Source organism: Poecilia formosa, unplaced genomic scaffold, assembly GCF_000485575.1.
Source record: "Poecilia formosa unplaced genomic scaffold, Poecilia_formosa-5.1.2 Scaffold54, whole genome shotgun sequence".
Taxonomy (NCBI): domain Eukaryota; kingdom Metazoa; phylum Chordata; class Actinopteri; order Cyprinodontiformes; family Poeciliidae; genus Poecilia; species Poecilia formosa.
Genome location: NW_006799993.1, coordinates 2,262,555 through 2,288,267, shown reverse-complemented (window position 1 = coordinate 2,288,267; position 25,713 = coordinate 2,262,555). Strand labels below are relative to the sequence as shown.

The window sequence follows — 25,713 nt, the reverse complement described above, 5'->3', positions numbered from 1 at the left end:
AAGACAAAATCGGACACGAAACTTGGCAAAAAGTTTCACATTTTCCCCCTCTGTTAATTTACAATATCTTAGTTACTGGAACCAAATCTGCTAAATATTTTCAGGCCATTTGCAGCACAGCACTTTGTTTTTTCACCACATTAGTTAGCTAGCACCCCTCCCGACCCCACTGAGGGACAAGGGTGTTCAGAAAATGGATGGATGGATAGTTAGCTAGCTGGCTAACTGCATATTTTACTGAAAAGTTATTTTGTTAAAGTATCTCATATCACTCATTAAACCACATTATGTAGATACTTTATTCTCTTAATTGTGATGGTTTTCCACATTAATGAAAACTGTCACACCATTAAAAGTCATTTTTAACAGAGAAATTTGAGATTAAAGGAAAATGTTTTACACCTGGTTTAAGGTTGTTACTTTCAAAAGGTATTTCTAATCTTATCTCTTATCTTAGCTCATCTTATCAAATGAGCCTGATCACTTCAAACTATCTGCATAACAAATTGCACAACTGCATGGACTGCAATCATTGCTGGTTAATTATTGAAGGATCATGCTTTCAGATTCTGGTTGACAACAGTTGGCTAGTGCAGCTCAAAAACAATTTACTAGGTGGTAAAATGGTAGTAATTCAGAAACTAATCTAAATTATTTCAGTGACCAAACAGCAGACATTAACCAGAAAAATATTTTTAATTAAATCTTTTTGTTTAGAATGATTTTTTTAATTACACATAACACTTTTTAATTATTTGCTCATTTTACAGCAATTTCACTAATGTGAAAAAATATTGCATGTTTTCCCAATAAGGTGGAGACCTAATGCAATATAATAGAAACTGTAAACATAAAAAAATAAACACAACGGGAGAGGGAGATACATAAATGATTAAATAAAATTTTAAATTCCTCGTTAATTGATTTTTGTAACTATTAAAAACTGTATTTACTGGATATAAACATATAGCTGATTAATCTTTGAGTAGTAAAACAATCAAAATCATTGTTTTGTTTCACATCATGATGCATTTGAAATCCTCGGATTCCTCTGTCAATATGTGAATTTGACTTATTTTATTCTTTTATTATTGGAACAGCAATATAAATCTATGTTTCTACATTTTGTTTCAGACTTTTAAACAATACGCTTTTCAACCATCTTTTATTCTGCGGTGAAAAATCCTGTAATATCCCTAATTTCCGAGCGGTCAGTGAACGCAGCGCAGAGCTCCACTTCCTGTCAGCAGGAAGTTTCCCGTCCTCGCCGACCCGGACTGTTTTGATAACTCTCTGCAGCCACCGGACAGAGAACCGCTCGGAGCCGGAAGCTGTGAGTGCTTGTGTTTTGTTTGGACCTGTTGTCTCTCTGTTTGCTTATTGTTTGTTGACCGAACACAGACAGAGTTCGGGCTGCCGCAGCAGCAGCTGTTCGGTGTGTTCCGGGTCTCTCCGTTTCCTGTCAGAGTCTCCGTTATACCTGATCAGCTGAGATCAGAGCTCACCTGTCCGTCAGGCTCAAGTGGATTAACGTCAAAACACACCTGACGTCACAGAGCTGCGTCACTCTAACGGGTCGCCACCAAACTATGGTTTCTTGTTGGGCTTCCGGTTCTGGCTGCAGACTGATGAAGGTCAGGATGGCTCTGATCCGCTTCCTGTAGAGTTTCCTGTTTCCTCTGATCTTCTGACAGCTGCTGTGAGTCAGTTCGGACCTTTGGTAACAGAACCTGATGTATCTGCCTGATCCAACTGGACATCAGATTATTCAAACAGATTAATTTTTTTAAGTGAGTTATTATCAGTTATATACAAATAAGGGTTAGGATAATTGGGGATTTTTTTTTTCTAATGTTAATCTCAGTTCAGAATTTTGAGAGGTCATAGTTCAGCAGATTAACTTCTGAATTCTAAAATAAAAGTCAGAATTGTAAAATTAAAGTCGATACTCTGAGATTAAAGCCATAATTTTGAGATTAAAGTTTATATTAGATATATATTTGAACTGAGATCAGTGGCAAAATATCAGAGATTAAAATGCGAATTGTCAGGTAAAAAAAGATATTCAGAGATTAAAGTTTGAATTTTGAGATTAAAGGCAAGATATCAGATTAAAATCAGAATTGTCAGGTTAAAGTAGAAATTCTGAGAATAAAGGCAAGATTTCTGAGATTAAAGTTGATATTTCGAGATTGAAGTTGATTTTCAGAGATTAAAGTCAGAATTCTGAGATTAAAGGCACATTTTCTAAGATTAAAATTGTAATTCTCAAGTTGAAGGAGAAATTTGGAAAAAAAGGCAGAATTCTGGGATTGAAAGCAAGATTTCTTAGAATATATGATATACATAACGTTTTATTTGTACAGGAGGAAACTTGTGCTCATATTTAGGTTTTAAAGCTTTTTAATTAAGGTGAAGATTAAAACATTTTCTTTCATTCGTTTGAATTAAAGTGTCTGACAGATTTGAATTTTAAAGTACGGTGGCTCTGGAAGGACAAACGTCTCTCAATGTGCATTTGATGGATTTACATGTATTTTTCATTATTTAGAAATGTCTGAAAACTAAAACAGACGTTGAGAGGAAATTTTCAGGTTGTTTTTGTTAGTTTAAAACACATTTCTATCCTGTGATGTTTAACTGTGAGGCAACAACAATAAAAAATTCCAGTCGAGTTCAGAAAGATCCAAACTGAGAGCTCTGGTTGTGTTTTTTTTTAGAGCTACAGAACATAAAGTTAAAGCTGGAGTGAAATGGATAAACCATCTGAACCAGATTTAAGTTTATTACTCAGAATTTCTGCAGTCGTGGTGTGGAAGAACCATGAGGAATGCTGCTGTGGTTGAAGTGAGTCATTCAGGAAAACCGCTCTCACTCTGCTGCCTCTCAAAGGAGAAGTCGTTTCATTGGCTCCTCCCAGCTTCGTGTTTCGCTGCAGCTTAACTTTTAACGTTCCAGCTGCAGCTCTTGAGGGAACAACGAGTTCCTCCACAGACCTGACAGCCACACAGAGTATTCCTGGGATTTTTGTTTTCCTGCCTCAACAAACTGCAGGAGAATTAATGATGTTTTTACTGGAAAACAACCAAGAAGAAGAAGAATGCAGACTTCTGACTCACAACCTGAAGGTTACACCTTGATGCTTTCACTGGGCAGGGAATTAAACCCGAGACACGGAGCAGCTTCATGTTCCTGCTGGTTCTGATTTATTCCTCTTTCTGCAGGCTCTGGTCCGGCCATGACCCAGCAGGAGCAGCAGGAGTTCACCGCCCGCCTGCAGGAGGCCGATGCTTGGATGAAGGGCATCGAGGAGCAGCTGAAGGCTAACGACAACACGGCGGGACCGCGAGATGCCCTGGAGGCCCGACTCAGGGAAACCGAGGTGTGTCGGGTTTTCTTTGATGGGGTTAAGTTGTCTGAATGTAGGATTTAGTCGGATATGTGGCAGGATTTTTATAAAATCCCCAACCTGCTGTGCACATTTTGCACGTTTTTGTCCTGCCATTTGGTTCTCAACTGCTTCCAAAACAGCCTAGGTGCTGTTAAAAAAAAATAAGTTGATGTTTTGTGGTGACTGGAAGATGAGCCATTTCAAAAACCTTTGGAATGTAATGTCACAAATCAGCAGGCACTGCCCTCACTTAGCATGCCGAGCTCTCAGGTGAGTAGTACCTGCTCTAGCACCAGTTCTGCCTGTTCTCAGATTGGTTATCTGCTCTCAGGTGGGCTGCAGCTGCTCTCTAGTCAGCTTTATCTGTTCATAAAAGAGGACCAGTTATTAAAAAAAATCACATTTTTGAACTTATATTTGTTATTAACTTATAACAAATAAGTTAATGTTTTTGGTGTCTGGAAAATGAGCTATTTCAAAAGCCTCCAGATTGTTCAGTTGCAGTCGACAGGCACTACAGCCACACAGAGTATTCCTGGGATTTTTGTTTTCCTGCCTCAACAAACTGCAGGAGAATTAATGACGTTTTTACTGGAAAACAACCAAGAAGAAGAAGAATGCAGACCTCTGACTCACAACCTGAAGGTGACACCTTGATGTTTTCACTAGGCAGGGAATTAAACCCGAGACATGGAAGAGCTTCATGTTCCTGCTGGTTCTGGAACATGAAGCTGTTCATGTTCCAGAACCTACGATGAGCTCCAGCAAGTTTGGTCAGCTGGTTATACTGCTTTACAATGGCTGCTGGCAAAGACAAGTGTTTTGATGATGACTTACCATCCAGAAACCACTTGCTGCACTCTTGTTGGTTGTGCAGGAGGCCCCACTAAAGCTTTTTAAAGATGTATGGTTGTATAATTGCTAACATGTTTGCAGCCATTTTCACATGCAAGTGCAAACGGCGAGTTTTTAGGAGCGTGGCCTGCAGCAGCTCATTTGCATTTGAAGGTACAGACCCTAAATAAGCTCATTTTGAAAGGAGAACAAAATAGGCAGAACTGAGCAGACTAAAATTTCATGATTTTGTGCAAAAATAGTGCCTGCAAACTTGTTGTAACTTGTTGAAGGAAGCACAATGGGTCACCTTCAAAGGGAGCAGAGATGCAGTTTGATCTGCTTTAACTGAGGATCTCATCTATGTTTAAATCTGTATTCTTAAAGCAGCCGTAGAAACAATCTGACAGCAGGTTGCATGAATGCATGCAGTTTTATGAGCCGCTCCCTGCTGTGGGCGTTGTCCGAACTGGAGTCAGACTCATTAATTGCATTGCTGCTCCTGCAGAGCTTAAGCTTCCTTCCCATGATGAGCTGCTGCTGCAGGCGGTGAATAACCAGCATAGAGATCTGCTCCTGCAGCTGATGGCAACATCAGTCATCGAGTCGCTGCGCCTCCTGTTTTCACTTTAAGGCCTCGCCCTCATGAAAACTGCAGTCAGTCAGCTGTTCTGCAGAAGCAGGCGACAGAACCAGTTTAAAATTCTTTAGGATTTCTGTTTTGATTCTGTTGAAGCTGCTAAATCTGAGTACATGTTTTTAATTTAGAGATGTTTTTGTTGTTTCTGAGGAGACCACGTTGTTTTTCTTGTGTTTTTTCCTAAAAGCTATTATGACAAAGAGTTCCTGTTTCTCTATGTTCATCCGACTCACACGGGGATAAAACCTGCTCACTCTGAACCTGCTGCTGCAGAAAGGCTTCCTTTTCTTTACCTTTTAAAGTGATCTTGATAAATAATTTAAATAAGTCTCCAGGCTTCTTGAAGATCTGTCAACATTTTCCTTTAGGCTCTGGCTGCTGTTGCACTGAGTTTCAGTCGTTGCATAAAGTAACGAATCTGAGGAAACGCATAGAGGACAAGAATGAATGGTGAAGGCAAATCTCTGCAGTATGTTGTTTAAGTTTATGTTCTGTTGTGCTGTGATCCATTTTCATCTCAGTTTTATTTGGTAGAATCATCAGTTTAATGCCTGATCTTTATTTTACTGTTGTGCTACAAATATCCTCACATGTAGTTGCATGCCTGAATGTCGTCATGCATCATCACTGGGATTCACTGTATAACATGGTAGGAAGGTTTGCTGGATGATCAATTGACCCAGAAATGATTGAGATAAATGACAATATTGTTGTTTTGAGATTATTTTCAAGTAATATAATGATGACATGATGATGCAAGTACAACCTCTCAAAGATCAATAAACAGTTTTTTTTTCCTAACGAGCAATTAACATTGTAACTGCAAGACATTTTAAATATATAAAATAAATAAACAAAACTAGTGTTAAAGCAAATAAAATGGATACTGAAGTCTGTGTAGACAAAACTGCTCTTCAAAGAAAGGTTTAGTTAAGAGTGATGCACCAGACTTTTGTCATCAAGTCTCTTTGGTAGAAAGAAAGAAACAAACATGCAAATGGAAATGATGAAGATCATTTATCACTAAATGATTAATCATTGCATTAATCATTGCAATGCAATAAGCAATTAATTAATGCTTATTGCAATTAATTAATGCTATAAGCATGGATTAATTGCTTATTGCGACAGATTTAGAGGTTCACATCCAGGATCCATATGAGCTGAACTTGTTAATCTGATCTCAGTAGAAAATATTTTTCAATCTTAATCAGCTTTAAAGATTTAGAAAAATCTGATTTGTATAGTTTTTTCAGGAGAGAATAAACCTGAACATCTGAACAAAGTAATAGGAACATGAAAACAAGAAGGAGGTGTTGTTGTTATGTTCTTTGTGGTTGGTTTTGTGTGATAATTGAAGAACTACCTGTTCCTAGAGATAGCAGTCTGTCTATCCAAAGGTGTTTGGATTTTAAAAGTTCTTCACGTGTGATTTTGTAGAAAATCCACAATTCGTCTCACAATGGTCGGATGATAGTGGATCAGGCGCTGATGGCTGCAGAGAAGCTTCTGCAGAGCGGCGATGAAGAGCTGAGGAACAGCACCAATGTAAAGCTGAAGGAGCTGAAGAACCAGTGGGACGAGACCAGCACCTACATTGTCCACTGTCACAGGTAACCTTCAGTGTGTTGGAGGTAAACTTTGTTGCATTTTAGTTGCAGCAAAATCTATAATGATATGTTTATTTGCCTTCTGTTTTGCATTTCAATGATTGTTTACTTAAAAGCTCTTCTAGAGATGAGCAGTGCATCTTAGTTATGGCTCTAAATGCTAAACCAACATGTTAATTGCTTATACTTGTCCCTAATGCTTTATTATTATTATATTATTTATCCTTCCTCTACCATATCAACAAAAAACACTCTCCAGGCTATGAATACCTAACGAACTGCAATTAATTCCCCCCTTCTCTTTAACATTTGGTTATGTTTCTATGCATGTGTAATCCTTCAATGTTCATCTCAGTTCCAGTAGGTTTACTTCATGGCAGACACAGGCTCAAAAGAGGAAATCAAGTCTAGCAGCTTCTGCCATTAAATTAAATATAATGAATAACCCTAAACAAGCAATGGCTCCCAATGAGCAGCTGGCAGCAATAAACATAGCAGCGATAAACAATGGACAAAATTAATAACAACAGTTAAAAACTTACACAAAACACAGCAAAATCACTCATGAAACTCTGTATATGATTAAATTTGTCTAAAATATTTGTTAGAATATATTTGTAAAGAAAACACAGAGCTAAAGCTAATACATACCACAGTTACCAACAGAAACGGAACTGAAAACACCAATAAATGTCTGGAGAAACAACTTACTGACTAAACAAAACAAATTCAAAGAATAAACAGTTTTGAGTAACTTCACATCCATAATATTGTTAAAATCAAACCCTGTTACACATGTTCACTTACTTTTAATTCCTATATGTGATTTGTGCACAGTTTTAGAAAATCTTGAGGTGTATGCCTAGTTTTACATGTTGACTTTATGATGAGGATATAGTCATAATATATAACCTTCAGTGTGTTGGAGGAAACCTCTTTTAGCATTAAAAACTCAGCTAATAGAATATTAATCTTTTAGTTCCTCAGTTTTAGAGAAACTGTCAGACAAAGTCCTGAGTGAGACATTAATGAAAATAAACATAAAAGAGGAAGGATCACTGAACTCAGCGTTAGCAGAAACATTTAATGCCAGGATTGTTTTCAGATGAATCAAAACGCCTGACAGAGAAACAATCACCTGTCAGGTGGAATCCATTGACCAATCAGAGAGCAAGCTGCATATTCACAATCCTCTCTGATGAAGAGGTCACACTCTGACATAAAAACTGGAACTTAAAAAAAAGTCAGAGATGAAAACATGCATTAATTTATATGACTTATTTTTTTGTCGTAGTTTGCTTGTGGAATAATTTTTCACAGTTGATGTTTGTCTGCAGAAGTTTTTGTGAATCGTCTTACAAAATAATTTTCCAGTAAATAGGACCATTGATTCCTGCTTGTTTTCCTGTAAAATAAAAGAACCGGGTTTATTTTCTCGCTCTGGGAATAAAGGAACAATTTAGAAAGGAGGAAAATGCCAGGAAAACATCATGAGAGGTTGATATCTGCACGGCAGGAAGCATAAATATCTCAGAGGGCTTCGCATGTGAGACAGACAGATAACAAAGAGAGGCGGCTGCTGAAGAGCCGGTAATGTCATGTTGTCAGCATGCAGTCCTGCTAAATGCCAAATCAACTGAGATGATTTCCAAAATGTCACTTTAACATTTGAGTTAAACAAGGAACTGCATGAATAACATCTGAATTAAATGGTTTTTCAAATCATAAATGGAAACTAATCTGATCCCAGCTGAGAACAGAGAGGATGTGAGATTTCTGACTCTGATAGGAGGTTCTGGTTATTTTACAGAGTGGAAGTTTAAATGACGTGAAGTAGAGCCGAAGTGACTAATCTGATGAATCGATTATTGAAATGATGGGTAGCTAATTTAGTAATAAATTACTTGTGAACTGGAGTAATCAGACTTGGCACTTAGAACAATATCAGAGCATTAATAAAGTCAAAACTGGACAAAGATATAAACATTTTGCCTTTAATATGAATTAAAAAAAAGTACAAAAAACCCCATAACTCTTCAAGTGCAAGTTTTAGCTTTAATATTCTGTAAAAACAAAAACAGAAAATCTCCTATTAAACACCTTTTGTTATCTAATTAGTAATCTGACAATCCCCGAAATAATAATCACCAGATTGTTCACTTTTAAATACCTCTATTTAAAAGTTAATTGGGAAATAAACTTTTAAAAAACTGTTTATTTTTTTATAATATAAACTAGTTTTTACTTTGAAAAATTTTTAGAAATAAAAATGTATTAATTTTTAAAATTTATTTTAAATAAATAAAACAAATATTTATTAAAATGCATTTTTAAATAAATAAACATTAATTAAAAGGCATTTTTAATAAAAATTAATTTTAATAAATGTTTTATATGAAATAAATATTTTTTGTTTTAAATAAACAATTTTTAATTTTGGAAAATTTTTATGAATAAAAATTTATAAATAACATTTTATCTATTTTAAATAAATAAAAAATTATTAAAATACATTTTTAACCAAATTAATTTAATGTTATTTTATATAAAATTTATCTTATTTATTGAAATAAATTAAGAAAACCTGTTTTCTTAAATTGTTTTTTGAATATTTAATGCATTTCTAAAATAAAGGCTAACATAGTTAAATAAAAATCTTCAGATTTATTTATCAGAATAATTGATTAGTAAAATAATATCTAGTTGCAGCTGTAAAGTAAAGTTTAGCCCCGTCTCTCTCTGTGCAGCCGGATCGAGTGGGTGTGGCTCCACTGGAGCGAGTACCTGAAGGCGTACGAGGAGTTTGAGCTGTGGCTGACGAAGCAGCGCCGCAGCCTGGACCTGGACGTGGAGCTGCAGATGGGCCTGAAGGAGAAGCTGTGGCAGGTGGAGCAGCAAATGGTGATTGTCAGCGACATCAAGAGCCAGGCGGTTCTGTTGGAGAGGCTGCTGGACGAGGCGGCCGCTCTGCACAGCAGAATCGAGGATCCCAGCGTGGACGCAAAGGCCCAACAGAGGCTGCAGGAGGACTACGTGGACGTCCGAGACCGAGCCCAGGTGAGACCCGATTTACCCCGGATCATCCTGACCGGGTCGTAGAACACCTCTAGATGTTTCTTATTTTTCTGTTTGGTTAGGAGCGTCTGACGCTGCTGCAGAAGATCAGCGAAGAGCATCACATGTTCCACAGCCACGTCCAGAAGTTCCAGTCCTGGCTGGTGTCTAAAACCAAAGAGCTGACGGAGCTGATGAAGCTGGACGAACCGCCGGAGAACAAATTGAGAGCATTAAAGGTCAGTCCAATGGCTGCCAGCAGCATGTCAGCGTCTGCTGGCCGGTTCCAGGTCCGCAGAGTGACAGGCGAGGTCAGAGAGAGAAACTAGAGAGGCACCGATCCGATCCTAATATCTGTATTGGTCCTGATGCTGAGAAATTCTAGATCGGGTATTGATGACAGAGTTAGATCTATAAGTCTAACTCTATGCTTTGTGCTTAGAGCTACATTTTGCTTTGTTATTGATTTTACATTATATTTAGAATTCCTAACTGCATTTCTGAACCATTTGAAAGAATATTTGCTGCAGTTTATTTTTACACCTCTTTTTCTCATTTTATTTATTTTACATTGGCTGTTACTCCTAATTTTACTGACAGAACAAATTAAAGTTGGGTTGTTTTTTTCATGTTTGCTGTACTGGTGCAGAGTTATCAAATAAATTTGTAATTCAGTACGTTTCTGTCTGTGTTTAAGAAAAAGAGACATTTTAAGTCAGTTCAGCGATGTTTTTCTGTATCGTATCACTATTGGTCGATGCTAAACCTCAGATATCTGCATTGGCATCAAAAGTGGAAACAAGTGGATCACCCTGTTAGACACTGGGTGGTTCTGGAGCACCTGGATAAAAGAGTTGTTGATGTAAATGTAGGCTTTTTATTTTTAATCACAAGAAAATTTCTGCTGACATAATGTTCTTAAAATGAAAAAAATGTTAGACACAAAGTGTCAATGTTTTTACCATCAAGAGTTAAAATAATTGGTAAAGCCACATTTATGCTAAAATCTTTACTGAACAGCAGAATTTGCTGCATCCAAATTGACTTTGATCTATTTTATTAAACTCGGCTAAATGTGTTAAGAAAGTAAACCCCCTGTCCTAACGTCTTGCTTTGTCTCAGACTCTGGACGAAGGCGTGGCCACTGAGGAGAAGACGCTGCAGCACATTGAAGGCGTGGCCGACGCCGTCAGAACCAACACGTCCCCGGCGGGAGCCGAGGCCGTGCAGGAGGAGGCCGAGGAGCTGCGGCTGGGCTGGCAGCGGCTGAGGCAGGGTCTCTGTGAGGCCGAGGAGGGGCTGCGCTGCAGCTTGGACTCCCACAGTCAGTACGTGACCCGCTGCCAGCGCCTGGGGGAGGATATCGGCCGGATCAGGGAGATGCTGCAGGAACTGGACCAGGAGCTGGTCGACACCCAGGAGTCCAAGAGCTGCACAGAGACGACTGAGGAGCAGATGGAGGGGCAGTGGAGGAAATACTCGGTAAGTTTGACTCCACAGCTTCTTCATCTTAAACAAAACTGGTGGCAAACGTTTGTGCTGCAAAATTTTTTAGTTTGTGGTGCTATCATTTTAGAAATACTAATAAATGTCTCCAGAGGGAATCAAAGGTCAACTGACCTCCAAATTAAAAAAATCTAACAAAAATTAAATAAATACATTTTTGTTTAAGTTTGTGCTGCTAAGATTTTTGTACCACAGACTTTGACTGAAACAAATTTTTTTTAATAACCTCTGGAAATATTTATTAATAGCATTTAAAATGATAGCGGCACAAACAAAACTTTTTCCTGCAGAAACATTTGACACCAATTTTGTTAGATTTGAAGAAGGTGGGAGGCCGGGATGCTGAAGTGGATGGGATTGTGTGAGATTCAGTCCCAGGAACCTGAAGAGTCTCTCCTCTGTGTTTCAGGTCGTGAGGAACACTCTGGCAGGTAAAGAGTCTCAGGTGGAGCTGCTGAAGTCTCAGCTGAAGGATCTGTTCAGGTTCTCGGAGGATCCTCGCCACCTCACAGACGGCGTCCTGGCCGTTGTTAAAGAACATCAGAGGTAGGAGCAACCTGCGGTCAAACCTTCAGCTGAGGGGTTTTATCGCAGTAAGTGCGTTTCTGTGATCAAAAATCCCGCCGTTTCCATGGAAACGTGTTTTCTCAGCTGATTTAACTGATCTGATCTGATGAAAGCAGCTGTAAAACATGTTGAAACCATGAAACGTAAATTGTTAACAGAAAGGAGAGTAAAATTTACGTAAAGCTGAGCTGAAGTCGATTAATCTCATTCTGTCTGGATTTTATTGATTGATTGATTACGTATCAGAGCCATACAGTCACTTGTTCAGAACTGTTATTGAGGATGAATTTCCAAATTGTTGGAAGAAAACATGTAAAAAATGCAAAAAATCAACCCAAAATCTGTAACAGCATACAGAAAAATTGGAAATTGGTCACAAAATTTCCTAAAAATAGGAAATTTCCTAATTTTCTGTTTCCTATTACCTGAAAAAATAGGTAATAGGAAATATTATTTCCTAAAAACTTTCTAATTTTGAGAAATTAGGAAAAGGGAGTTTAAAAGAAAGTTTCCTATTTTCAAAAGGGAGTTTTCGGGTTTGATAATCCAGGCTGTTCTATAAACCCTCAGATTAAACAAATTACAGTCAAACTCTCCCTGCTGTCCAAAAAAGATGCTACAGAATATACCTAATCCTCCAAATAAATCTGAGCATCCCAAAAAATATGATGCTGTTGTTACTGAGTGCTGAGTCACTTTCTACAGCTAAAGCAGAAAAATCTGTTAAAAATCAGTTAATTTAATGCAAGTTACCGCAGAAAATAAATTTCCTTAGAGTTATGGGTTTTCTTGTGTTTTTGACCAACAGTCTAAACACAAATATCAACATGCTGTCGATGCAGGTGGTTTATATTCAGTGCTCTTGTTGACCTGTGCTGTCGCATCATTATTATTTCCACAGCTTGCATCATTCACCAGTTGGAGCTCCTCAACCGAATGAATGGAGCAGCTCCAAAAATGACTCCTAAAGCAAATTTCTTCAGGAATGGGAAACATTCGATTTGAACTTGTTAAAAGCTCAGCAAACAGGGGAATTATTCGAGTCGAGTTTTAGCATCTCTCAAGAAACTGAGGACTTGGTGTCATTACACATTGCAGCGATTCTTACGCTTCTGTGTTTTTTTAGTCCAATTGTAATTTAGCTTCCTGTTTAACACCTGGAGGCAAAATGAATCCTGAATTATCTTTAAGAAACAATTATGCAGCTTTCTCAGGTTTTTCTTTTACATTCTGTTTAATTTTTAATAACATCGCAGTGTGGGAGGAAGATGAGCTCAGACCTGCAAGCTGCTGCAACTCCAGGAGATGCAGTTTAACCCCCAATTATAGTTTATATAAAAATAGTATCAAAGATTATGACAAGACAATACAATTATATGAAAAACACAATGGTAGACTGAAAAACTACTATACTACCATACTTTTTAAAAAATGTTTAGTTGCTGAGCAGCATTTTTTTTTGCACATTTTCAGTTATTTTCATCAATTATATTTATATTCTGGGTCTCTGCAGGTTGAAGATGTTATCATTCATATCACTTAAAGATCTGCATGAATAATTTTGGGCCAAACTAAGTATTATGATGCTGAAAGTGAAATATATATATTTTTTATTAAACAGGATAAAAACTTTTTCTTTTAGTTAAGTTCACACAGAATTGACTGGAGCTGAGAACCAGAGACTTAATGCATGTTCAGTGTTCTGCATCACTAAATCCTGTTTTTCATAATAACTCCTTCCTTATTTAGCTTAAAAACCCTTTTTTAATTTGTCCAACACAAACATTTTATTTTCTTGAGCTTATGATTTTTTTTCTGAAATCTGTCGGGTTTAAACAAAGCTGAAGGTTATTAGGGATTAATAACTTAAACACAAGCTCCAAGCTTGTTTTCCGTTTCCATGGAGAAACAGGAAATAACAGCTCAGTGTTTGTTTTCATTCTCACCTTGGACAGAGGTTTCAAAAGGTTCATTTTCAGCAGCTAAAACCGAGCCGTCTAGATTTGTTTGTTCTGAAAGGAAAGAGAGTTCATGAAGTGGTGAGTCACGCCGAACTTTCTAAGCTGCAAAGTGAACTTTAGAGAGGCTCATCATCTGACTGAACAAAAAGAAATGTATCCCACTGCAGTCTGAAGGTGAAGCATCAAGTTGAGGTCTCAGAGCTGTCTGTTAAACACTGCGTCCACTGTCTCGTCCTCCTCCCGTCTCTGTGTCTCAGTGTGAAGAGCAGAGCCTCCAGACTTTGTTCGGAGTCGGAGCTGGAGCTGAGGAGTCTTCTCCGGGACCCACTGCTCAACTTCTCTCAGTGGGCAAACTCCGTCTCTCAGGTGATGGAGGCCTCCAACAACGTCAACGACTTCTCCAACACGGCCATGCTGCTGCAGAAGATCCAGGTATGACACGCACACACACACATTGTCGTGTTTTCATCACTTGTGGGGACTTCACATTGACTTCCATTAATTTCTACAGCCTGCCCTTTACCCTAACCCTCACATATCTGACCCTTACCTTAACCTCTACCCTAAACCTAACCATCACAGACCTAACCACTAACCCAAAAACAACAATTTCCCTCATGGGGACCAACAAAATGTCCCCACAAGGAGCTATGGTCCCCATAACCTCACATTGTAGACAGAAGTAGGTTTCCTTTAGGATATAAAAACCTGGTACACACACACACACGCACACACATGCACACACACACGGATAAGTCTGAAAATATATAAACTACTTTCAAGTTTGAGTTCCTTGATCCGATTCTTTTCCATTGTCATAATAATATATATTTTTTTTAAATAAAGGTCTTCTTATAATGATTTATATTTGTTTATGTCTTTATTTAATTTGCCTTATCACAATTTAAGTTTATGTAAAATTATCATTGTAAGTTTTTTAATTGATCCATAATATTGATGATGTTTCTAGCAAACATTTTCCTATTTTCCTTCCACTGAACTTTCCTTATATTTTACCTCAAATCATTTTCTGTGAACATTCAGCTTCTTTAGCAATCTGCCTCCTTGTTGAAGGAGTCAGTAACTGTCTACTAGAGATATTTGTGTAGGCCAATACATCACATTTTCAACATTTTAACATTAAAAATATTTTTTTTATTGAGGTCATGTAATATTATTTCCACAAGAAAGAAATTCTGTTTTTTTTTTGTTGCATCTTATCAAATTCAACAGAAATAAAGAATTGAAATATATTTACACTCTGTGGTGGAAGTTTTATGTTTTGGATTTAATTCCCGACAGATTTAATACCATTTATTGAGATTCACATTAATGTAGAAACAAGTTGGGGGAGGGCCCTTCCTGTTGTAACGCGGAAGGTTTATAAGGACATAAAGGATTAAGTTTATTTTGGAGGAACCTGACTGACAGACTAATACAGCCTTGGCTTCAATCTGATAGAGAACCTCACAGATTAAATTAAGTGACCAACATCAGTGTCTGACCTCACTAATGCTCTCTTGGAAAATAAAAGTTTTGGAAAATCTCGTTTTTTGTTTTCAACAATGCACTTCTTGAGTTTCTATAATAATCTTAACCCACATACAAAATACTATCTTGTTTGACAAGCATGTTTTACAGCTTCCACTTATTTTAATTCTGAATTCAGATTAACTCTCACAATGAATTATTGAAATAAAAACCACTTTTAAAAGATATTTTCTGTCATAAGCAATTTTTTAAAGGAAGAAAAGTGAGGGGAAAAAAGTCAGAAATCAAGATTTTATTTTTAAGTCATATCGCCCAGGACTAGTAAACAGCAAATATTTCATTATTTTGGTCATGAAATGCACATGGAAATGATGAAATGTAAAAAGAAGAAACCAGAAATATTCAGACACTGAAAGTTTCACTGCAGAATCTAATGGAAAATATTCATCTCATCTTTATGTTGTTTTAAATGTTTTCTATGCAGCTGCTCTGTTGCATAGCTTCAGCTCAAAGTTTGACCCAGTGTCTCTGTGTCTCACCTCTAACTGCATCATTTCTCTCCTCCGTCGTTTCCTTCAGGGTCTCCTGCAGAACAGCGCCGAGCTGCAGGAGCGTCTGAGTCTGCTGCAGGTGAAAGGAGACCTGCTGGACTCGGTGTTTGGTACCGAGAGTTCTGACGATCTGCAGGGGGAGCTGAGCGCCGCCGTCAGAACCAGAGAGCTGCTGCACAACCAGCTGCTGGAGAGGAAGAACAGGCTGGAGGTACCTGAGCCCACCTGGGTGGGAGGGGAGGGGGGATGAGTGGGCGACTCGAAGTTTTAGTTTTAGTTGTGGCTAAAACTGTTTTAAGTAAAACTTTACTTAAAAAAATAAACTCATTTGTTGCTTAGGTAATAACAGTGTTCAAGAAGGACATCTAGTGTCCAGAAAATGAACTTCAAATGGTTTATCTATCATTTGCTGCCCTCTTTCTTTAACTTCGGTGTCTAAACTTCCTTCCTTATCAGTTTTATTTTATGGCATAAAACATTTAAAACATGCTATATTCTCTCTGTTATGCATCTCTGTTGAGAGGAGCTGAGTAGAGATGCATCAATCAATTAACCAGAATTGATCTGACCTGGTACATTTTACAATAATCAGCTGTGATCATTCATTGGAAATAAATTAAGAGATGCAAATGAATAAATTCTATTGTTAAATATAAATAAATATGTTTTATTGCCTAAAATTCAGAAGCATATCATTCCTTTAGTGCACACCTGATCATTTGTAGCAAAAGATTAAGAAAAAAATGCTTTTAACATCAAAACGTGAAAAATTTTATTTCTAATTGATATAATATAAATACAGGATACAGCTGATCTATTGATTATTTAACTGATTCATATTTGGATCGCAAAAATATTTTATATTTTACTGAATTTTAACCAAATGAAGATAAAACTGACATATTTTTTATCTTAAATGCAAAATGCATATACTTTTATACAGTTTTGACTTTAATACATCTATTAGTTAGTTGATCAGTGATCGATTCGTCACGATGAATCCTATTAACTGTTTTTGAGTCCATGAACCACCAGTATCTTCTTTGCTATATTTTTTATTTTAATAAAAAATTAGATGAGGGTTAGCAATGCTTTAATTCATAAATTAAATCTTGCAATTGCTTCATTTCTTGTTGAATTCAGACTCCTGTCAAATAACCTGCAGCAGCAGAAGTAGAAGTTTGATTCTTGTGTCTCCAGAGGTGAAATTTGAGCTGATTGATCTGCTGAAAACATCAAAAATGGATGTGAATGTTTGTATAAACTTCCCTCTTTGCTGCCCTTTTTCTTTAACCTCGGCGTCTAAACTTCCTTCCTCAAACTACACCTGCAGTTTCCCACCGCTGCAGCTCCATCCATCAACTCTCTCCTGCTGCGTTTCAAGGATGGAGCCCTCCCGTCTCTCTGCTGGAAACTCATCCTGTATTCTTTCCTCTGCCTCTGTCAGAGTTGCGTCAGAAAGCTGATGTTTGGCTTTCAGAGCCTGCAGCTCCTGTTTCTCACAGAGGAAACAGAAGCTCCTCTGATATTTGCTCAGTTCGGGCTCTGCTGCTGCTGACGGAGAGATCTCTGACAGCTCTCCGCTTTCTGATTGAGCAAAGTTTCAGCCGAACTGATCAGGTCGATAATAAACTTAACGATCCACAAACATGCAGCGACCAGTCTGATGGGTTGAGGAGTTTATCTCCTACTGTCAGTGAACTAAACACGAAACCACTCAACCTGGCAGACAGTTTCTCTCCAACGAGTTCTGATGTTCTCTTTGTCTGTCAGAGTTTAATCTCCAGAACCAAAGACTTTGACGAAGCGTACAAGCAGATCCTCGCCTCGTTGTCGGCGTTCAGAGAGCGGCTGCTGGCTGCTGATGCTCTTCAGCCAGACATCCTGGCCAAGAAGAGCCAGCTGGAGCAGATGCTGGTGAGTTCAAACAAACTCACCGGAGACGCTTTAATTTCACCGTAATAAGCAATAAATCAACTGATTGCATGATAAGTTAAAACAAGCTCAATAATTTCTATAAGCATGATTTGTCGATTTTGTCCCTTCTCTCTTTTCCACCAAAAACTGGAAGAAAAAACTCTTCTTTTTTTTTCTTTGGTCTCAACCAGTCCTGTTTTTGAAGGACACTTTTGTTCTGATGTCATCACTGTCCTGGTGTTTCTGGGCTCAGGTTCTGCAGAAGGAGCTGGAGGACGGCAAGGCCCAGCTGACGGTTCTGGAGACGCTGGTTTCCTCCAATCCGAGCAGCCGGACCCAATACGAGAAGCTGTGTGCTGATTGGTCCGAGCTTCATCGGAGAGTCACAGTGAGAGAGAGCTTCCTTCCTTCCTTCTGTCTCTCCTTCCTTCCTTCTTTCATTCCTTCCTTCCTTGGTTCCTTCTTTCCTTTCTTTGTCTCTCCTTCTTTCCTTCCTACAGTTGTTCCTTTCTTGGTTCCTTATTTGCTTCCTTCCTTCATCCTTTTTTCCTCCCTCCCTTCCTTCCTTTTCTGTTTCTTCCGTTGCTCCTTGCTTCTATCCTTAATTTTTGTTTTCTTTTCTTCCCTTCCATCTTTCCATCCAGCCTTCCTCCTTTCATTTCTTCCTTTTTATTTTTTCTTCCCTTCCATCTTTCCATCCTTCCATTCAGCCACTCATCCTTCCTTTTTTCTTTTCCTTCGTTTCTTTCTTTCTGAAAACAGATGAACAAATCAGAGCTGATCTTTCCTTCTTGTCCAGGTCAAAGTTCAGGACTGTGATGACATCGTCTCGGACCATGAGTGTTTCCACGGCGACCTTCTGAACATGGAGAAGTGGATTATGGTCATGAGACAGAAGCTGGATTCGTTCTGCAGCCCGACGGGAGGATGGAGTGTGGAGGGGCGCCGACCCGAAGCCCAGGTCAGTTTTATGATCGGTTCTGAAGGAGAGAGAGAGAGACGCATGTTTCTGACCTAAACCGATCCCCAGAACCCGAGTGGGTTCTGACTGGTTTAGTCTGATAACTGGACCTTAAAGATTTGGTCAGATCCTGCTTTGATCCAGTTCTGTGTTTGGATCTCGGCTGTGCAGCACGGCTCACTTTCTGACCGCTCGGAAACAAAAGTCATGGGTAACCACGGTAACGGCACAGCTACTCCAACCCAACATAATGAACCCTGAGATTTTCTGACATGCAGTTTTTATGAAGCAAGAATTAAAGCTAAAGTCCAGCAGTGATGTTTTATAGAAAGCCTTCAATAATCGGTCAGATATTTTCTCTGAGGCTTCAGCTCAGTTTAACATTTAAACATCTGAATGTTGTAACAGTCAGTCAACGATACTGCGAGTATTATCTCAGATTATTTGAAGTTTTTAAGGGAAAAACAATGTTTTAAAACATAAAATATCTTAAACCTGTGAACATTTTTGTTCCTCTCCTGGCTGCCTCACAGACTCATTAGACATGGTTAAATTCAATAAATTAAGAATTAAAAAGTTAATTTTCTAGATTCATTACGTACTATAATATTTATTTTTTTTGTTTAATTTATTTATTGATGCGTTTTTAAACTACTGCTGTTGATTTTCCTGTAAAGCACTTTGTACATGAAATGTGTTATACGAATACATTTGCTTACAATCTTACAATAGCATTCTGAGATTAAAGTAATTCTGAGGAAAAAAAGTCAGAATTCATTTGTTTTTTCAGTCTCCTTTTTCCTTTCCTGTAGAAATGACCTGTGCAGGGTGGAGATGGTTCTTCCTGATGAAGATTTCTCTCTCCTCCGTGTTTCTCCTCAGAAGCTCCTTGGTGAATTCCCAGAGAAGGAGCTCCACCTGCAGCAGATCCAGGCTCAGGGTGGGAAGGTTCTGAGGAGAACCTCAACGGACGGCCAGGTCCACATTCGGAAGGACATGGAGCGGCTGAAGCAGCGCTGGGAAGACCTGTTCACATTGAGCCTGAATCTGAACAGGTAACTGATTCAACCCAAACCCTGGTACTGATCAGGTTCTGCTCGGCAGCAGACTGAGTGTTTATGTCCTGTCAGGCTGCAGGGCGGCTCCACTGAGATTCACTCTGGATCAGCAGAGAGCTTTGGACGGTTGGAATCAGAACCAGATTCAGTAACACAGGTAGTGGATCGGTCTGGTTTCTGTCAGACAGACGGACCCAGACGGAGGGTCCCAGGAGGAGGAGGAGGAGAAGGAAACGAGGCGACGGCTTCGTCTTCAGGAGAAGATGATAGCAGGGTAAACATTTCCCTTTGTCTCTGTCAAATAATATTGATCTGATTATTCCTCTCTGGCTCTATAGAACATTTCAGAACCACTGAGGGTTTCTTAATAATGCCTTAAAATTTGAAGCAGAAAAATTTGCAAAAGTTTGAATGTCATTACAAACACATGGTTATAGATGCACCAATCCACTTTATTCCCTTCCGATATCAATAACGATATCTGAGGTTTGGTATCGGCCGATTCCAATCCGATACAGGAAGAACGGTGCTGAATTGACTTAAAAGGTTCTTTCTCTTTCTTACTTATTTTACATTGGCTGTTATACTCCTATATAAACTATATGAACGCATTAAAGTTGTGTTTTGACATGCAGTTATTGGTGCATTTCCGTGTGCTGTAGTGGTGCAGATTTATCCAATAAATTTGTAACTCAGTAGATCAATGTCTGTTTAAAAAAAAAATCAGTTCTGCATTGATTTTCTGTTTCGGAAAGTATCGGCCGATACTGAACCTCAGATTTCTGTATCGGTATCGGAAGTGAAATACATCAGTCCAGATGGTCTCACCTCTTTTGATTTTATTGTTGAGGTTTCAGTGGATTTATCGGATCTATCTGGATCGTTTTTCCATCTATGACAGACGTAGCGACGCTCCAGACTGGTAGAGAACATGAAGTAGCAGCTCTGGTTCTGACCCAGGTTGTGTTTGGTGGTTGCAGGGCAGCAGAGGACTAAACCAAATCAAGTGGAGTGAGTTTGAGGCCTGGCTGTCCAGAGAGAATGAAGTTCTGATGAAGATAACCAGAACCAGTAAGAGTTCCCTCAGTGCCGAGGAGATCCAGACCCGACGGGGAAACCTGCAGGTAACAGTCTGACATGAAGAGAAATGTTTAAAAAATCTGAAGTGTCTTTTAATTCTAACTTATCTAGTTATAAAGCAGTGTCATTACATTATTCATATAAATTATTTATAATCAAATATTGACAACATAATCACATATTAATCATATATTGGTATTGCTAACCATAATTGTTCATATCTTAACATGTTGAACATATAATTAGTATTATATTAACATGGCAAAAATGCAATAAAATATGTACAATAAAATTTTATTTATTTTTAAAATTTATGTATTCAGTCATTGAATAATTTGTTACTCATACTTCAAAATACTGCAACTATTTTAAAACTTGATAGAAAAGATGCAGGTAGAAGCACAAGGCTTATATTTATGCCTACCACTAATGTACCACTTTATACACCATCACAATACATAAATATCTCAAAATAATTATTTTTTCTATGTAAAAATCACTGAACAGAAGCATAAAAGGAAAGAAAGCACTACAAAACCAAAACAGCTACAACAAAATTTGAAGTTATTCGTCCTTGAAACCATCACATATTTTCTTCCTTATCATTCTTTTAATGAACTTTGCTAAGTTTATGCTTTCATCTTTCCATAATTTAATTCCAACCTCCTTTTTGTGTCTTTTTTTAGCTTGATGTTTTGTAAATGTTCAAACATGTTGCAGCTCAGATTTACAGAAGATTAGATTTACATTCATCCATTCAGACACATTTATACACAGATATAAATGCTTTATCCAGGCTGCATGTTATGTTTGTAATTTTTTGTGAAGTTATTAATATGTTAGGCTTATGATTAATGTTATGTAATTAATTCTTCTGCTACAGGCTTTGATATCCAGACTCCCTGAAGGTCAGCAAATGTTTCAGCTGTTGCTCCAGCAGACTCAGAGCCGTCAGGGTGAGGATGAACCTCTGGAGGACCTCCGGTACCGCTGGACCCTCTACAAGTCCAAGCTGAAGGAAGTGGAGAACAGCCTCATCATGACTAAACCGGGACTCAAGGAGAGAAAAGAACTGGAGCTTATGGTCAGTTCAGTTTATTTATTTATAACTCCAAAACACCATAAATATCAGTTTACACAACACAACCATTATCCCGTTTATATAGAATCTAAATCAGGTCAAATTCACCTCAAATCAATTCGGTTTTGTAGCAAAAAGTAAAACATTTTGTATCTTATGATGCCCAGCAGTGATATTATATTACAATAGTTACTTTTATATTTTGTTGGTAGAATGGGCTTCAGCTGTTGGTGCACTGTTTATGTGTACCACCAGGGGGCAGTGCAGGCTGACTGCTGCTGCTGCAGGGAGGTTTTATTTAGACTTTGTTAGTGAAATTTATGAATATGGACATAAAGTTTTATCACGTTATTTTGTGGTATTATTGTGATAATGATAAAAATGACATTAAGAACTATTAATTACTCTGGGTAATTGTATGGCTGCAGTTATGGCCCCGCAAACACCAATACTGCTCATTCCTGTTTATAATACACGTCTCTAGGACACCAGTCAGATAAAGAAGTGTGATTTGTATAGTTAAACTGCACACAGTAACTATATTTAATTATTTTTTTTTTAATTCATTGGTATTTATTGAGATTTTCATGGAACAAACTGTGGGAAAAAGTACTAAAAAAATCAATCCCGACAATAAGTTTTGGGAGTCCTTAGACATCATCAATTGGAATATTTTCTTACAACAATAAATCAAAATGCCTATCGTGATAAGAAGTTTATCAAGATAAAGGATTAAAGATAAAATAAATGCCCACCCCAGTGTTGGAGATGTTTCCCCGTTCTGAACTGTAAACTCCCAGGTTTTCAGTGCAACAGTGAGTCTGCTGCAGACAGTTCGGTCAGAATTGGTTTGTGTTGTTTCTGAGTCATGGAGTCAAGATTAGCAATCTAATACTTTATATTCTGTCTCTCTGCAGAGAGGTGCAGAGAACGTAAAGGGGACAGCCTCTGAAACAAGAACAGGAAAGGTAACGTTACCGTGGTAACACCCTGCTACGTCACTTAAGCAGATAAACACAACATCTTAAACACTCCATCACTTCAACAGATTTGCTGCTTCATGTTGTTCTGCTCCATCTTCTCTGTGTTTTCAGAAATGTGGGCTGCTGTACAGGATTTGCCGTTTGGCTCTTCTTTTGTGGCTCCTCTTCCTCGCTCTGCTGCTCCTCGCCTTCCTGCTGCCGCTCATGGACGATGGGAACAGCTGCTCACTCTCCAACAACTTCGCCCGATCCTTCAACCTCATGCTGCGCTACGACGGGCCTCCTCCCACATGAGAACCAGAACAGTGACGGACCCGAACTCCGACCAGAGAACTCCACCTGCAGTCAGCATGAAGACTCTGCAGTGTTTTGCTGTTTGCTCTTGATTTTACTTTAATACCAAACTTATCCTGATTCAGCCTGCAGCAGGGAAACTCCATGTCAGGCTGGCCACGCCCACCACAGCTCACCTGCCTGCAGGTGATCATGTTGAGGATGCCATTTAGTCTGCAGTGCCACCACACTGAGCCCTGATGGGCTGTGCCTCATCATGTGATTCAGCAGTGACACATCAGCCATGAGACCCCTTTATGTAACATTACATAACATACAATGAAGTTTTAATTTTTTGTGTTTTATAATCGTCTGCACCAGCTTAAGGTTTTATGTTTCTCCATTGTTTATTTAACATTTCTGATTCAGATATAAATAAATATTTTAATTTGTTGAACAATCTGAGATGTTCTTATTCTGTTTACAACAGTTTCCTGGTTACAGTTGGAGAAACATCAGTCAACCGTTTGCTGATCGGCATCATCAGAATTTCTTCAAGCTATTATTTCCTGAAAAAAATCTTTAAAACGTTGTTTCCTCATTTCTTCTTCAGTAGATCATGTGAGAAGAAATTTTACCTGTTTTTGGAGAATAGGATGTTTTAGTGCCAAGTAAATTAATATCAAATTTAAATCTAAAACAAACAAAAAAGGATCACCAAGTGTAAGAGGATTATAATCCTACAAAACATATTCAAATAGTCATAAAAAGGTCAAACAACAGTTTCAAGTAGAGTAAATACTTAGACATATTACAAGAAATATCTGTTGTTACACAAAAAGGCAACAAAGAAAATCCAAAAAGTAATTATGTATATAAACATGCTGTAACAGAAGAACTATATTTTATTCAACAAAACCTAAATGTTGTACCTGCAACATGACTAATCAATCTGACTTATATGTACAAATGAAACAAGGATTTTTTCATTGCATTGACTTTGGAAAGATGAACTAGGATTTGGAGAAATACACTGACTTTTGCAGGCAGTCCATGTTGTTTTGCTTTTTGAACAAATAGTTTTGAGAAATGCACATTCAGTTGTGTAAATAATTTGAGAAATTAAGGAAAGTGGAGATTTTTTGTTCTTAACAAAGACGCACTGAGGATCCAGGCCAGACTGTAAATCCAGGATAAAGAGTTTCCTTGAATGTAGTGTTGAAGGTGTGAAGGTGGGTCAGTTTTCCAGATAACACTCTGTAGAAGGACAGGATACCAGCATCACAGTCCACATACACTCCTACTTTTTTAGATAAAGAGAAGGAGGAGGTCATGAAAGACAATAAAGCATAAGGGGATGAAGATGAGATGCATTTCTTCTTGTTATTGTGCCAGACAGAGTAACCACAACGATCAGAACATTCCAGACTCCAGGACTCGTCATTCCATCCAAATGCAGAGTTTTCTTTCTTTTCTTTCCTTTCGATGCCTCTGTAACTCACTGATATAAAAACAGTCCCACTCCACTTAACCTCCCAGTAACAACGACCACTCAGCCCATCTGAACACAGAAGCTGAGGCCAGAGACCTTCAAATCTGTCTGGATGATCAGGATATGCATTTTTCTCCTCCACCTTTTCCACATTCTTGTTGTTTTTAGAGAGTTGAAGTTCTTGGTGTACAGAGTTTGTATCGATGGTGAGTTGACAGGAATCTGATGGAGAGAATGAACACAATTAAAGATCGTTTACTGACACCTCAAAACGACTTACAGAGATGTAAAATAGTGAAGATGGTTCACCAAGTGCTACTTCTCTGAAATCAAATTTAAAGCATACTTACATTTCCTCAGACCTGGTGTCAACCACTCATTTCCAGCAGGCTCCAACCTGAAAGGAGGAGGAGGTCAGACCATCAGTCTCTAGTTTCATCATGAAAACATAGAAATTACATAAATGTCTACAAAGATGTCTCTATTGTCAGAGGAAGAGTCCAACACTTCTTGTCTTTTGTCATGGGGAAATTCCAGCTCAGTTTGAACTCATTGTTGACAGTGAAGCTGTCAACAATGTTTCTGCATACAGCTAATCCGAAAATGTTACTTTGAACCAATAGAAAAAAAACCCTTTTAAACACAAAAATCTAGGCTTAATGAAAAGTGGGTTCAACTGCTTAAAGATTATTAGTTTTCAACGAGGTACTAATTCTGCGAACAAGACTTGTTCGATATAGCATACATAGTCCTAGCTCTGGTTTTTCTCAGACAGACAGACAGACATTACTGTTGAGTGTTTCTCCTTACCTGAGTGTCTCGAGTTTCCAATGTGGGTCCTTCAGTACAGCTGACAGTTCTCTCACTCCTGAGTCTCCTGGATTGTTGTACCTCAGATCCAGCTCTTTGAGATGAGAGCTGCTGGACCTCAGTGCTGATGCCAGGGAAGAACAGCCTCTTTCTGTGATCAAACAGCCTGATAGGCTGCAGACACACAATACAGAACCATTTCATTCAAAGCCTGAGTTGATTTCCATTATATTTTTGAAAACAATAGAAGTGCAAAACATGCTTTTGTCCTTTATCTGCTGAAACAACACAATAAACTGAAAATATATTGATCCAATGATACTTAATGCAACTGGAATAAGTGACATCCAGTACAAGAAACGGCGGCTAAGGAATAAGATAAACTTTGGTCTTGTAGCCTCAGTGAATCTTGAACGTAAATAATATTGTGTGAACTGTTATTCGTGACACGTG

The 25,713-nt window shown here is 38.2% G+C and overlaps 1 protein-coding gene across 4 annotated transcripts; it reads left to right on the top strand.

The window, feature by feature from the left end:
- Window positions 1–1,225: 1,225 nt before the first annotated feature.
- syne3 (spectrin repeat containing, nuclear envelope family member 3) lies at window positions 1,226–23,420 on the top strand. 4 transcript variants are annotated; one of them, XM_016672020.1, is made up of 19 exons: window positions 1,227–1,333; window positions 2,959–3,128; window positions 3,225–3,382; window positions 6,306–6,478; window positions 9,223–9,532; window positions 9,613–9,768; window positions 10,652–11,011; window positions 11,445–11,581; window positions 13,821–13,995; window positions 15,634–15,816; window positions 17,379–17,522; window positions 17,776–17,910; window positions 18,322–18,483; window positions 19,366–19,538; window positions 19,614–19,815; window positions 20,522–20,665; window positions 21,505–21,705; window positions 22,620–22,670; window positions 22,797–23,420. In XM_016672020.1, exons 2-19 carry the CDS (start codon window positions 3,101–3,103, stop codon window positions 22,977–22,979), a joined length of 3,075 nt encoding a protein of 1,024 aa, XP_016527506.1. In that variant the 5' UTR covers window positions 1,227–1,333; window positions 2,959–3,100; the 3' UTR covers window positions 22,980–23,420. The 4 variants fall into 4 exon arrangements, with proteins under 4 accessions (XP_007553174.1, XP_016527506.1, XP_016527507.1 ...); XM_016672021.1 differs by lacking the exon at window positions 1,227–1,333 and adding an exon at window positions 1,357–1,790; XM_007553112.2 differs by lacking the exon at window positions 2,959–3,128 and having other exon boundaries at window positions 1,226–1,333.
- Window positions 23,421–25,713: the final 2,293 nt, after the last annotated feature.

What these genes read in the sequence shown, in the direction of transcription:
- syne3 (XM_016672020.1), top strand. Translation starts at nt 3,101, where the DNA reads ATGCAGACTTCTGACTCACAACCTGAAG. An exon ending in AGAGGAAGAACAGGCTGGAG is followed by an intron (nt 15,817 to 17,378) that starts GTACCTGAGCCC and finishes TTTGTCTGTCAG; the next exon opens with AGTTTAATCTCCAGAACCAA. An exon ending in AGCTTCATCGGAGAGTCACA is followed by an intron (nt 17,911 to 18,321) that starts GTGAGAGAGAGC and finishes CTTCTTGTCCAG; the next exon opens with GTCAAAGTTCAGGACTGTGA.